The sequence below is a fragment of the Polypterus senegalus genome, chromosome 3 (assembly GCF_016835505.1).
Source record: "Polypterus senegalus isolate Bchr_013 chromosome 3, ASM1683550v1, whole genome shotgun sequence".
NCBI lineage: Eukaryota > Metazoa > Chordata > Cladistia > Polypteriformes > Polypteridae > Polypterus > Polypterus senegalus.
The window spans coordinates 64,373,221-64,388,816 of NC_053156.1; the positions used below are offsets into that span (position 1 = coordinate 64,373,221).

Genomic DNA, 15,596 nt, shown 5'->3' on the forward strand with positions numbered 1-15,596 from the left:
ACTATACCCTCCATCAGCCTTCCAGGTCTTGTAGGCTGACTTTCATAGTAAGCTTTCTAGGTCTGGTGGCCTGACTTTCATAGTAAACAGTCTAATACTACAGTGCTTTCTCACAATGTCAATCCTAAATTAGTTTTGCCTGAAAACAAAAGATAATTCCCGGCATAGCAGTCAACACTGCTTTGTGAAATATCCTCTGTATTTAATCAGCTTAAAAAGTGCTTCCAGTATTTCATGATGTTTTACATTTGTTGTTATAGTGCTGCTTGTAACTATGATTCCTTTCATTTGTTACCTGTACTAAAGCAGTAGTGTGACAGTTCACCTTGTGCGCTTCTCTTTATGGGTTTAAAAAAAAGTATGTGTTTATTATTTCCTTATTTACATCACAGTAAACAATGAAAGAATATGATTAACTTTTGGCATTGTTTCACTCACTGGCCAATTGCTTTACAGTTAATGTTATTGTTTCCCTTCCTTAGTTTACAGACTTGCTGCACAATTTTGCTCTATTGCTCACTTACGTGTGTGTGTGTGTGTGTGTGTGTGGCAAGTTTGGTTATTACTTGATGCATCCGTGCTGGTCATGAGGGCAATATGGCAAAAATAACGTCAGAAGTGGCGGTGCACACTGGGTTTTCTGTGCACACGGTTGTGAATTTCAGGAAGAGGCTGAGGACGAGAGCTATAGGTTTCAAACATGTCACAAAGTCATTCTCAACCGGCATAATCCAAGGCATGACTGAAGGTGTTGGAACCTTTCCTGACATCACTAGGGTTGGTGAAGGAAATAGCTCTGGATAGGACACCAGTCCGTTACAGAGCTAACTTGTGAACATAAACAATACTCGTACAAAAGGGACAGTTTGGAGCTGCTAGTTAACCTACACACACATCTTTGGGTTTGTGAGAGGGAAAAGGAAACAGAAGAGAGAGTAGGGGTTAATACATATTTTAGAGCCACCATGAATAGTTATTATAATGAGTTGGATATACAGAGTATCAGGATTTTAATTACAGTGAAGTTATGAGAAAGCCATGTTAAAGTAATGTGTTTTCAGCAGTTTTTTTAAAGTGCTCCACTGTATTAGCCTGGTGAATTCCTATTGGCAGGCTATTCCAGATTTTAGGTACATAATAGCAGAAGGCCGCCTCACCAATTTTAAGTTTTGTTATTGGAATTCTAAGGAGATACTCATTTGAGGATCTGAGGTTACGATTTGGAATATAAGGTGTCAGACATTCCGATATACAATTTGGGGTGAGATTACTTAAGGCTTTATAAACCATAAGCAGAATTTTAAAGTCAATCCTGAATGACGCAGGTAACCAGTGTAGTGACATTAAAACTGGAGAGATGTGCTCAGATTTTTTTTTTCTAGTTAGGATTCTAGCAGCTGCATTCTGCACTAGTTGCAAACAATTTATGTCCTTTTTGGGTAGTCCTGAGAGGAGTGTGTTACAGTAATCTAGTCAGCTGAAAACAAACGTGTGAACTAATTTCTCAGCTTCTTTCAATGATTTAAGAGGTCTAACTTTAGCTATGTTTCTTAAGTGAAAAAATGCTGTCCCAGTGATCTGATTAATATGCGATTTAAAATTTTAATTACAGTCAACAGTTACCCCTAAGCTTTTTACCTCTGCTCCAATCACCACTTTCTGTTCCTTGGGTACACTGTTCATCACTTCATCCAACTCACTTCAAAAATCTTCTTTCTCACCCCTTGCACACCCAACTTGCGGTACATATGCACTAACAACATTCATCATCACACCTCCAATTTCCAGCTTCATAATCATTACTCTGTCTGACACTCTTTTCACCTCCAAAACACTCTTGACATACTGTTCCTTCAGAATAGCTCCTACTCCATTTCTCCTCCTATCCACACCATGACAGAACATTTTGAATCAACATCTGATCCACCTGGCCTTACACCCCTTCCATTTAGTCTCTTGCACGCACAATATATCAACCTTCCTTCTCTCCATCATATCTGCTATCTCTCTCCTCTTACCAGTCATACTGCCAACATTCAAAGTTCCTACCCTCAGTTCCACTCTGTTTACTTTCCTCCTCTCCTCCTGCCTCCGGACATGTCTCCCCCCTCTTCTTTTTCTTTCGGCCAACTTACTAAGCTTACTAAATCTTAAGCAATTTGTTTTCTAAGACATTGAATTCTACAGTTGTCAATTTTACCACTGTTTTGTGTGAGGGTTTAGTTTTAGTTTAACATTATATTTTAGTTTTCCGCTTTGGGAGCCACCTATTTTCAGAAGTGGTTGTCAAGAGGCACGTTCCTTTGCTGGTTGTTAGGCAATCTCTACTTGCAGTATAACACAGTGGTGTCCAGCACCTGTTGGATCAAAGACTTGTTAAAGAATACTTTGTAGCCATATTTGAATATACCCATAGGATTAATAACATCTATCTATTCTAATGTAATATTTAGTTTCAAGACTTTCTTAGTAAGTGTTTCATTTTGACTGACCTTAAGACTTTGATTCTTGTCTATGCCCTTTAAACTAAGACATTTCACGATTCCAAATTCCTGGTCTTAAACTGTGTGTTACAGACTATTAATTTAATTTTCTCCAAAGTCTTCATCTCCTGATCATCTTTGTCTTTCCTTAGCCAGCCACTACGAAGACCTAAACAAAAAAAGCAGCCAAAACCCGAGACTCCAAAGTCGAACTCTTTAAAAACCCCAAAGAAGGCATCACAGTCACCTCCATCGAACTTAACATCCCCAGAGTTACTGGAAAACCTTTTCCCTTCTTCCATGACACAAACCCTTAGCTCTGAACTACAGCTGTAAGTATGTTCCAAAATCTTTGAAGTCTACACCCCATCACCTTCCGCTTTCAATGTTGCTTTGTCATCTTAGGTTGAATTTGATGGGGGAGGATGACTATTCAGAAGCAGAGAGTAGTGATCTGCAGAACATGGAGTCATCTGAAGACAGTAATCAGTTATTTCTTGTAAGTGAAGAAAATTTTTTTAACACACTTGGTTTACCTGTAATCCAGAGAATCCTTTTTTTCCCAACCCTGTGTACTTCTGTGGCCAAAGAAAGTATTATCTTTGCATCAATTCTTTAAATTTGAACTGCAGAATGAGATTTTAGGGAATTTAGCAGAGTCTTGTTTACTGGACTATGAGATGAAATGCTAACTGCTACACGTGAAATTATTAAAATGAGAAAAGGTAAACATGTCCACATTTCTGCATGACTGACATCATGTGTCATTCTGTAACCACAAACCATGATATTTAATGAAAAGGCGAGGAATACATTTGACAGATGTTTGTGCTTCATGCCCACAAAATGGTGTATTGTCAACGTGTTAAGTGGCTGAAACTACAATGAAGTTAGTTGTACTGAACCAGATTTTCTTTTGGTTGTCTGCCAGGTGCTTGCTTTTTAATCACACCATGTTCACCAAAAAGAAAAACTTCAGATAGTAAATATTTTACTGAATTTATTTACTGTCATGGTGTTTTAATCTTCCACCTCTTTTACTATCTGATTATGCTAAGGCCCCCAACACCAATGACAAACCTCACTGATAAGTACATACATTTTACTCAACATTGGCACCCTGCCCAGGATTGGTTCCTGCCTTGTGCCCTGTGTTGGCTGGGATTGGCTCCAGCAGACCCCCGTGACCCTGTGTTCGGATTCAGTGGGTTGGAAAATGGATGAATGGATCATACTCCATTCCCCCAAAAGCTTTTTCCACATTTGATTGTGTTCCAGTACAACAAACATTAGTATTTGTTATGTAGCAGATAAATTAAAATCAAAGTACAGTACATACAAAGCATTTAAACTTTTTTTAATGGGAAGTGCAATGTTAACAGGCAGCTTATCAGTACGGACATTGTAAAGAGAGAGGCGATGTACAAGAGATGCATTGACAGGTAAATTGAGGAAAGGAGAAATTAATCTCCTTTCACTTATTTAGTCATTAAAATTGATCTTTAGAAGTATTGTTGAAAAGCACTCTACAATGAAACTATCAAAACTGGACAGCATCTACACTTTTTTCATGGAGCAATTAGTTTCTAATTACCAACAAATGTTTTGCTAACTTTCTTATGCCAGTTGAGAGTTTTGACTAACTTTTTTTTTTATTATTTAACATTAGTGTATTCCAAAACTTCTATATGGAGTATAACATGCAGTGAATTGCCACATTACCTACACATGATGATGTCTGCACTCCTTCACCTGCTCACTATTCCTGTCAAATGTTATGGCATTTCAAGAGCCTATATATGGTGAAAATACTGCCAGTATCACTGTTATTGAAACCTGTATGGTTTACAATTATAGCCATCTGTATTTCCCTAAGATGTATTCCACTGTTCTTCAGCACCATCTGAACAATCTGTGCCTTTTATGCAACAGTAAAGATTTTACTTTGTCTACCAGCAGCATGTCTCCTTTCAATGCTCACATGCCTCACATGAGCTTGGAACATTTGGCTTCATGCAAAGAGAGACCATGATTTATCACATATCCTCTAATAGTTGCTCTGATTTCATCAGAGACCACTGTTTAATGTCATACTCTTAGGCCACTCCTTCCAGCAGGCTCTCCTCTTCCTCTTTGTCCTCCCCACTCTCCCTCATAGGAGTTGTGGTGGTCTGTCTTGTTCCATTTTACATTAACCAAGCACATCATCTACCCCTTTTATGTGTTGTAGCTTATATTTATTGGTTTAGAGGCAGATTTGCAACAAATGTGTCAACAATTGCAAGACAAGGCCAATTTGAGTCACTTTGTTGGGAAAGGGCCTTAGCAGCTGAGGCCATTTTATTGTGATTTGCTTGACTTTTAGGTGATTTTGGTATTATCAGATGATCACTGTGTCTGGTGTTTTGCAAAAAAAGATCAACTAGCACTGGGGAGGGATGTACGTATAATGAAGACTGCATTACTGTTGTGCAAAAATGTTACCTGTTTTGCTAATATATCTTTAGGACTGAAAACATGCATTGACTGGCTTCTAAGCAACTGATAAAACCTATAATAAGGTGATGTACCTTGCCCTTCAAAGCATTGAAACACTAAAAAAAAATTTTAACATATAGAGCATCTTGTGCCATTGCTAGTTAAAACAAGCCAAATAGCCACTTCATCTGAATCTTGTCAATGTTTCTTGCTGTAACTGTTGTGCTGCCAGTCCTCCCACTGTCCCATACGCCTGACTGTGGATGTGTGCGAGTCACTCCCCATCATGGCCTTGAACTGCATACAGTACACATGGGCAGATACTTAGACTGATGGACATCTGTGGAAGTGCTCATTACAATCGGAGAATGATTGCCAAACCTCCTTTCATTTCAGGGTGCGTCAGACACTATTTATATAAACTAATCTCATTATCTTTTCATCTCCTCTTATAAATGCATGACAGTACAAGTTAAACAATTATACCTCATTTTATTGATAATGTTATTTCACTCCCAGAGCGCACACAGATCTGTTTCTCCATTAATTCCATAATGGGATAAAGGGCATTGTGTGTTGCACCCTTTTTTTTTTTAATTAAATAATGTACAATTTCTACACTTGTGTGCTTAAATTTTCTTTCAAGAGCACAAAAGCATTTCTATGCCTTCCAAAGTATTTAGTGTACTTGCACTCACGCATGAATGTAGTACTGACTTTGGTATTACCAATACTGGAAAAAAATGCCTTTTTTTTTTAGTTTTTCATGTTAATTGTGCTTTTCTTACTATGTTCTTTCCATGAAGTGCGGGAACATGTGGTTTTAAACTTACACTTTGAATTGTTAGTATGGAAAAAAATGAATCACAGTGCCGTTACATTGAGCTATGCAGCAGGTGCCCTTTCATAGTTGTGTTCCATTGAGAAGGGGCCTAGTGCTCCATTTTTCATCGACACTGACAGGTATGCATTTTAACTCTGAAATGCACGTGTAGGTAGCCTTTATGCACTCATCTCATTGGAAATGCCAGCTTTAAACACATGCTGCAATGGCATATGAAACAATTGGTTCTTTGTCTCTTTTGATAGTTTGGATCAGTTTTTTTTTCAGTGGGAATGTTGGAGTAACTCACGTACAAATGTTTTTGTTTAGAATTTGAACATCAATGGAGAATATAGAACCTTTATTGTCATAGTTCTGGCATTGTATTGGATAACCAGAAGAGCGTTTACCCCTTCATCATGTCACCCAGAAGTAAAAATACAATGGTTTGAAAAGGGAATACTTAGGAGCATACTAGCTTTGAACATCTGGATATTATTTTCCCATTTTCCTTTTCTTAGGCTGTCTTAGATAGAAAAGTGGGTGAATTGCTTTTTTCAGTTTCTGCCACAATTCCCTGAATGTGTTTAGATCTTGACTTTGATGGACCAATCGATAACATTCATTTTCTAGCAAGACAATGACTTCTAACACAATATTATCTCAAGTCCCAAATCTCCTGCAGACCACAGATGGTTTTCCTAGAGAATATATCTGTTTGTGTTGTACTTCAGAGAAGCATGTCTATACAATTATGCTCCCATCCCCAGGATTCACAGTTTTTGAGCCATTTTCCACTTTAAAACATTTTTTAAACACAGATTCATTTGCTGTTTTTGATACGCCCAGTTTTCAATTAGTTGTGATTTGAATAATTTACCCTCCCTAAAATCATCTCTTGGTGCTGTTTGTAAAATGTCATTCTTGAATGGTAGCATGTACAGATGTTTTGTAAAATATAAATAAAATTCTTTTTACAAAAAGAGCTTATGTTTAATATTGTGACTATTGAATATATATTTTTATTATTTTTTTTTTTTTCTTTTCAGCCCTCAACTAAGTATAAGAAAACAAGATCCCTACTGGACCTCTTTGACAGCATGGATGTAAGTAACAAAAGCTTAATCTGAAGTTAAGAGGTCACATCACTGCCTTAACATGCAGCAAGGAAAGCCGTGCAGATCCAGGTGTCATTCTAATATAGGGGTTAGAATTGCTAGTTTGGAATTAACTTCCTGAAGACCAGGTGCTTAGTTTTCTACAGGATTTGCATATATATATATATATATATATATATATATATATATATATATATATATATATATATATATATATATACTCAGCAAAAAAAGAAACGTCCTCTGACTTTCAACTGTTTTTACTTTCAGTAAACTTAATGTGTAAATATTTGTATGAACACTAAAAGAGTCCACACCATAAGACATAAACTAAAAATGTTTCACAATGTGTCCCTGAATGTTACCCCACTCTTCCACCAAGGCACTTGCAAGTTCCTGGACATTTCTGGGGGAAATAGCCCTAGCCCTTACCCTGCGATCCAACAGGTCCCAGACGTGCTCAATTCCTTCGACGATAAACACGAATCCGTCCATCACCCCTGGTGAGACAAAACCGTGACTCATCAGTGAAGAGCACTTTTTGCCACTCCTGTCTGGTCCAGCGAAGGTGGGTTTGTGCCCATAGGCGGTGTTGTTGCTGGTGATGTCTGGTAAGGACCTGCTTTACAACAGGCCTACAAGCCCTCAGTCCAGCCTCTCTCAGCCTATTGCGGACAGTCTGAGCACTGATGGAGGGATTGTGTGTTCCTGGTGTGACTCGGGCAGTTGTTGTGGTCATCCTGTACCTGTCACGCAGGTGTGATATTCGGATGTACCGATCCTGTGCGATTGTTGTTACAAGTGGTCTTCCACTGCGAGGATGATCAGCTGTCCTTCCTGTCTCCCTGTAGCGCTGTCTTAGGCGTCTCACAGTGTGGATATGGCAATTTATTGCCCTAGCCACATCAGCAGTCCTCATGCCTCCCTGCAGCGTGCCTAATGCACGTTCACGCAGATGAGCAGGGACCCTGGGCATCTTTCTTTGGGTGTTTTTCACAGTCGGTAGACAAGTCTCTTTAGTGTCCTGCGTTTTTAGAACTGTGACCTTAAATGCCTACTTTCTGTAAGCTGTTAAGGTCTTAACGACCATTCCACAGGTGCATGTTAATTAATTGATTATGGTTAATTGAACATGCATGGAAAACATTGTTTAAACCCTTTACAATGAAGATCTGTAAAGTTATTTGGATTTTAAAACATTATTGTTGAAATACACAGTCCTGAAAAGGGACGGGAGTGTGTTATATATATATATATATATATATATATATATATATATATATATATATATATATATATATATATATATATATATATATATATATATATATATATATATATATAAAATATTGTCTGTAGTGTAAAATCATAAATTAGCAGGGAATAAATTACATAAGACAGCATGGAAGAAAAGGCACATTGATTTGGGGAACAGTAGAAACACAAGTATTTTTCCAACTATCTACAACTTAGTTATTTACATTAAACTTGAGTGCCTGGAACGTTCTGTACATCAAAAACCAGAGGACATGAAAATGGCTTACATCAACCAAAGCAGCATTATTATTATTAAAAGTAATGCATTTTATTTAAATAATACCTTTTCCATGCTCAAAGTGCTTCAGAGAAATTCAGAAAAAACAGCAGAATATACACAACATTGGATACAAATGTATGCATAAAATACTAAATAAAGCAAAATACAAGGTATTCAAAGCAGTGAAATCAAATAAGGGGCAAGAAACCATAATAGAATACAAATGCCACAAGAAAACTCTGAACAAATAACTTAATGTGTAATACAAACACAAATCTTTCTGAGTACCTCATTCAAAGAGGCTAAATCGAGAGAAGGATCACAAAGTTGGGGTAAGTTCAACGCCTTCTTGAACAGATGAGTTTCAGGTTGCTTTTTAAAAGAATAAATTGAGTCAGCTGATCTCATTCATTTAGGGAAGTTGATCCACAGTCCGGTGCTGTAGAGCTGAAGGCTCCTCTGTCAACCACAGAGCACAAATTAGTTTGAGGCACAAAGGGAAAGCCAGAATCCGTAGACCTTAGTGGGATAAACAGGAGCATAGTGATGGAAGTCATTGCTGCAAAACCGTTTAAAGCTTCATAGATTATCAATAAACTTTTATATTCAGTTCTGTAAGCCACAGGATGGGTGTTCTGTGCTCACTGTTGTGGGTCTGTGTCGGAACCTTTGTAGCAGAGCTCTGAACCAACTGGAGCCACAAAAATAAATTGGAAGGGGCTACTGCAGTTAGGATGTTAAAGTAGTTGATTAGGGATGTAATAAAAGCAGGGACAAGTTTCTCAGCATCAGAAAAGGAGAAGAATGAGTGAACATGGGATATGTTACAGAGGTGGAAGTAAAAAAAGCTTAATGTGATTTATGTGGGCAAAATAAGAAAGGGAGGAATCAAAAATGACACAAATTCCTAGCAGAAGGTCTGATGACATCCCTCACCAAGGGTGATTGAGAAGGAGCTCATTTTCTTAAGTCAAGCTTTAATTTCACTGAGGCAAGTTGTGAGCCAAGAGCGCTATGATGAACTTTCACGTTTAACACTGCAGTTTACCCGAGTATCATCCGCATAAAAATGATAACCCTTTCCAAAGTTACAAATAATATGGCCAAGGGGAAACCTGTAGATACAGAGGGGCACAGTGCAGAGTCATGAGAGACTCTTTGTATGACTGGCGCTGAGCTGAACCTGCTGTTGCCAAGATTAACAAACTCTCTGCTATCAGTCAGATAGGCCTTAAACCACTAGGGGGCAGTGCCAGAGATGCCCAGAATGATCTCTATTCTGGACAGTAGAATATCATGTTTTACAGTGTCAAATGATGCACAGATGTCTAACAGAATTAATAAGCTGCTTAGCCCCGAGTCTGCTGCCATAAACAAATCATTAGTTACATGAAGTAAAGCAGTTTCTGAGCTGCGTGTGCTCTAAAACCAAACTGAATGTGTTCCATGAGTGTATTGCCAGTTAAGTATCTGGTGAGCTGGGAGGCCACAACATGCTCAAGAACTTTAAACTTAACAGGTAAGTGTGAGATGGGCTGAAAGTGTAGTGAGGTTGTCACCATCAAGACCAGACATTTTTAATTTTAGGGCTACAGAAGGAAGCGATTTTCAAAGCAGCTGGCAACAGATCCAGAGTCAAAGGATGTATTTTTAATTATAGTAACAATCAGGATAATGGGCAAATTAAGAGACAGATATTTTTCATCTAAATTCCATAATACTCTTAACTAGACAAATTCCATTTACATTTTTGAAGTTGGCAAGCAATTACCTTGTCATAACCGCGTCTTGAGTTCCCTTTTCTAGTGTAGACCCAGAAGGGCTCACTGATTTGTGGTCACGGTCAGCTTAGTCTCCTGCATGCTGACAGCTTCACATAGCAAGCAGTGTAATTTCTGAAGCCAAATGTGCACCTGCCTCAGTGCTGATCTAAATGCAAGTAAAGCCAGTGGCGGCGTACACTGCATCCAGTCAGAGAGGATGTCAAACTTAACAACTGCAGTTGCTGGATCTCATCACCTTGAAGATATCTGGTCCCTTGACCACAAACTGCAGTGGATGGCTTAAATTGCTACATTCTGACAGACAAGTGACAGGCTGCCTAACAACACCGGTGCCTGTGCAAATGCTTGCCAGTTATGGTACGTTCAGCCACAGTCTTGGCTCTTTGTTTTCTTTTTACTAGTCTGTCATAGTACAGCAAACACAAGACTTGGGACAGATAAGCCTCTCTTCTGTTTGTGTGGTCCAAAATGCACATTTTCTTTCTTTCTTTGTGGCCACATTGTACTTCTGGCTGAGTGTTTCGTGGTCATCTGTTGCAGAGCAACCTTTTTGCTTTTCTTTTTTATATATACACTACCTGTCAAAAGTTTAGAACACCTCGGTTTAGTGTCATATGATCCATGAAATCAAAGCGTAGAACAAATAAACAATGGAAAATTAAAAAAATAAGGAATCATTAAGTGTACAAAATGTTATTCAGATTTTTGATTCATCAAAGCAGCCTCGTTCTGCTGATACATCAGCCAAACCGTATTAGGCCTTTTGATTCAGAATGCAAGTCACCAATTCTTCTTCCGGCAAAAGAACCCCAGACCATTACACTTCCTCCTCAATGTTTGACAGTTAGTGTCACACTGAGAGGAACCTTCCTTTCACCAACTCAACAGTGTATAAACACCCTGCTTGATGAACTAAAGATTTCAAATCTTGATTTATTGGACCAATAAGACTTTCTTCCAGTATACAGTTGTTCACATTCAGTATTTCAAGGCCCTGTTTTGTCCTTTAAGGAATGGCTTTCTTACTGCCAATCACCGTGTCAAACCTATAGCAGAAAGTCTCTTCTTCACAGTAGAAACTGAGACTTGTTGTGCTGTGAAGCGGCCATCGTGTGAGCTGGTAACCCTCAGAAGCTTGTCTTCTGATTGGCTTGTGACTTTGCATCTGCCAGACCTCATCCTATCAGAGTTTCTTCCAGTTTCCAATTGCCTTTGGATTGTGTGGGACACTGTACTCGCTGACACGATTTGTTTTGTCAATTTCTATAAATGAAATGCCTATACTTCTGAGGTAAATAATTCTCTGTCTTGTTTCATTTGTTAATTTCCATTTTCTTGCCAGTATCTCTGTGCTGTTGTCCAAGTAGCACATCACAGCATGTAGTAACAGTTTGTTCCAGCTCTGCTTTAAGACATTGTTTTAAAGTAATCAGCAGAAGCTGGGACACCTGTGAAAATTGTTTACTTCAACGTGCAAGGTTCAATTTACTTAGTTGCAGAACATCTGTAGGTTGTAACCTATTATTTGTCCCCTGAAGGAGGCCCATCTGACATTGTTCTCCCTAGCGTCTTTTAGCCGGGCACTCCACCCATCTAATTTAGTTGAGCGCTCAGCTGTCATCTCGCATGACATTGTGAGATGACAGCCGCAGATCTTCTGGCACAGGCAGATCTAATGATCTGCAAAGATGGCAAGGGATGAGCGGGCAGGTGGGCAAATATTGCTAAAGCTAATAGTGGCGACAAGGCGTAGCAGAGTTCACAAGCAAAGATTATGGGGAGATTGGGTTTCCAGAGCGGGCTGTACATGGTAGTAGCGGGGGTGTAGCAGCTTAATACAGTAGCAAGGAGTATGGAGAGGTGGGCGTGCGAGAGGGGACTGTACATGCGAAGAGCGGGAGCGGAACAGCCGTTCACAAGCAAAGAGGATGTGGAGGTGGGCGGGCAAGAGGAGGTCTGATAAAATAAAAAAAGGCTAGTGAAACCAGCCTGTCAGATATCAGAAAATAGGACGTCAGGTGATGATATCTCTGTTCTCAGCGTCCGCGCAGTCTGTATAGTGCGGCTAAGCGTACAGCAGCTCTCTTGTTGTAAAGTACATAGCAAACCAAATATATATATATATATTTCTTTGTATATCTAAATATATATATATATATATATATATATATATACACACAGTGGGATGCTAAAGTTTGGGCAACCTTGTTAATAGTCATTATTTTCCTGTATAAATCGTTGGTTGTTACGATAAAAATGTCAGTTAAATATATCATATAGGAGACACACACCGTGATATTTGAGAAGTGAAATGAAGTTTATTGGATTTACAGAAAGTGTGCAATAATTGTTCAAACAAAATCAGGCAGGTGCATAAATTTGGGCACCACAAAAAAGAAATGAAATCAATATTTAGTAGATCCGCCTTTTGCAGAAATTACAGCCTCTAAACGCTTCCTGTAGGTTCCAATGAGAGTCTGGATTGTGGTTGAAGGTATTTTAGACCATTCCACAAAACATCTCTAGTTCATTCAGGTTTGATGGCTTCCGAGCATGGACAGCTCTCTTTAACTCACACCACAGATTTTCAATTATATTCAGGTCTGGGGACTGAGATGGCCATTCCAGAACGTTGTACTTGTTCCTCTGCATGAATGCCTTAGTGGATTTTGAGCAGTGTTTGGTCGTTGTCTTGTTGAAAGATCCAGCCCCGGCGCAGCTTCAGCTTTGTCACTGATTCCTGGACATTGGTCTCCAGAATCTGCTGATACTGAGTGGAATCCATGCGTCCCTCAACTTTGACAAGATTCCCAGTCCCTGCACTGGCCACACAACCCCACAGCATGATGGAACCACCACCATATTTTACTGTAGGTAGCAGATGTTTTTCTTGGAATGCTGTGTTCTTTTTCCTCCATGCATAACTCCCCTTGTTATGCCCAAATAACTCAATTTTAGTTTCATCAGTCCACAGCACCTTATTCCAAAATAAAGCTGGCTTGTCCAAATGTGCTTGAGCATACCTCAAGCGGCTCTGTTTGTGCTGTGGGCGGAGAAAAGGCTTCCTCTGCATCACTCTCGCATACAGCATCTCCTTGTGTAAAGTGTGCCGAATGGTTGAACGATGCACAGTAACTCCGTGCTGGTCTGTGGGTTGACTCTGACTGTTCTCACCATTCGTCGCTTCTGTCTATCCTAAATCTTTCTTGGTCTGCCACTTCGAGCCTTAACTTGAACTGAGCCTGTGGTCTTCCATTTCCTCAATATGTTCCTAACTGTGGAAACAGACAGCTTAAATCTCAGGGACAGCTTTCTGTATCCTTCCCCTAAACCATGATGGTGAATAATCTTTGTCTTCAGGTCATTTAAGAGTTGTTTTGTGACCCCCATGTTGCTACTCTTCAGAGAAAATTAAAGGAGGAGGGAAACTTAAAATTGACCCCCTTAAATACTCTTTCTCATTATAGGATTCACCTGTGTATGTAGGTCAGGGGTCACTGAGCTTACCAAGCCAATTTGAGTTCCAATAATTAGTTCTAAAAGTTTTGGAATCAATAAAATGACAACGGTGCCCAAATTTATGCACCTGCCTGATTTTGTTTGAACAATTATTGCACATTTTCTGTAAATCCAATAAACTTCATTTCATTTCTCAAATATCACTGTGTGTGTCTCCTATATGATATATTTTACTGACATTTTTTATCGTAACAACCAACGATTTATACAGGAAAATAATGACTATTAACAAGGGTGCCCAAACATTTGCATCCCACTGTACATATGTTTTGTTCCATGGTTTAGTTCTCCATTCTCCCTAACTTTACTGAACACTATACAAGATTATAGACTGTTATACCTGCCTCGCACTCTCCACCTTGCATTTTTTAACTTGCATTGCATTAGGGTTTTGATTGGCTAATGGTCAAAGAAAATGTTATGTGGTGCTCATTGTGCATGAAATACTCAAACAAACACTCCCAAGGATGGGTTACTTTGGGTAAATGTGCCATACACAAGAATTCGAAAAGAAAGCCTGCTGGACCATGAAAAAAGTAAAACGCACATTGAGTCTTCTGCTGACCATTTAGGAAAGCGTGTACTAGAGCAAACTGGAATCGGTCAAATTGAAAGATCTGTATCTGTGTTAATTTACAGAGAGATGCCTTTGTGGGAGCTTTAAAGTCCATGCATTGTTTGGCAAAAAATGAGTTGCCACATACAACGTTGTTTGAAAAGCTGTTGGAACACTGTAAAGAAATAGGTGGTTCTTTTTTTACAATATCTCAATGTTGGTAAAAATGCACATTACACCTCTGAAAGAATAATGCAAGAGCTGCTGGAAGTCTTAGCATCAGAAATAAAATCTAACATACTGAAAAATATACACACACAAAAGTTTTTCAGTATTCTGTGTGATGAAACCACAGACATCTCAGTTGTAAAACAATTATTTACATTAAATATGTTTGCCAGGTCACTAAAGAGGTCAGAGTTAGTTTTGTATCAACCCGCAATATGATTGACGACAAAGAGGAGACTATAACCAACACACTGAGGGAGACTATGGACACTCTAGGCTTGAAAACTGCTAATCTAGTCTGACTAGGTTCAGATGGAACGGCTGTTATGATTGGGAAACAGAAAGGTGTGTCAAAACTGCTTAGAAATAAAACATCTGGACTCTTGGTCAACTGCCACTGTGTAAAACCACTGATTGGCCCTTGCAAGTGCCCAAGCAGCAGGTGCTGTACCTTATTTAACAAAACTGAACATCTTAAGGCAGCTATTCTGTTTCTTCCAAAATTTTTCAGTTAGGATGGCTGGTTTAACGGAAATCCAAAATATTCTGAACATTCCCCAGATTAAGCTGAAAATGGTCAGTGACACTAGATGGCTGTCTGATGACTTTGCAGTACAGTCACTATGACAGTGTATGATGAGTGATCTCCTTGGAGGGCCCAGATCCTGGGGACTTTGATTATGGGAAAGCTTCAGACAACTGGGCCTCTAGGAATAAAAGAAGAATAAATATTTAACTGAAGACACCTTCTGCATATGCAAGTTGGCTTTGAAGAATATTTTTTAATTTTTCTTCATTAGGTTTCCTATACTTTTTTTCATTGTTTTCACTTTTCTTCCCGAGAGCGACAATACTTATGCCTCTTGGTTTATGTCATAACAATTGTTATTTAAAATTTTTATTAGGGTTGCAGGATCCTGAATTGGATACTTCTTAAATGTAATAAAAATATTCTGGCACAAGTGTCAAACCTTAAAAAAGGAAGTCATATTGAGCTTTGGAAAATAATAACAACTAATAAAAATAGTGCACATTTAATTTTCCTCAACACCAAATTTCCCTGTTCCGTC

The 15,596-nt window shown here is 38.8% G+C and overlaps 1 protein-coding gene across 3 annotated transcripts in view; it reads left to right on the forward strand.

The window, feature by feature from the left end:
- The window catches only part of LOC120525240 (cohesin subunit SA-2-like), a 200,534-nt gene that overhangs the window by 181,506 nt on the left and 3,432 nt on the right, over positions 1 to 15,596 (forward strand). For all 3 annotated transcript variants that reach the window (XM_039747367.1, XM_039747369.1, XM_039747368.1), the window contains 3 exons: positions 2,636 to 2,815; positions 2,889 to 2,982; positions 6,834 to 6,890. In XM_039747367.1, coding sequence (XP_039603301.1) covers positions 2,636 to 2,815; positions 2,889 to 2,982; positions 6,834 to 6,890 — 331 coding nt within the window. The remainder of the gene's footprint in view (positions 1 to 2,635; positions 2,816 to 2,888; positions 2,983 to 6,833; positions 6,891 to 15,596) is intronic.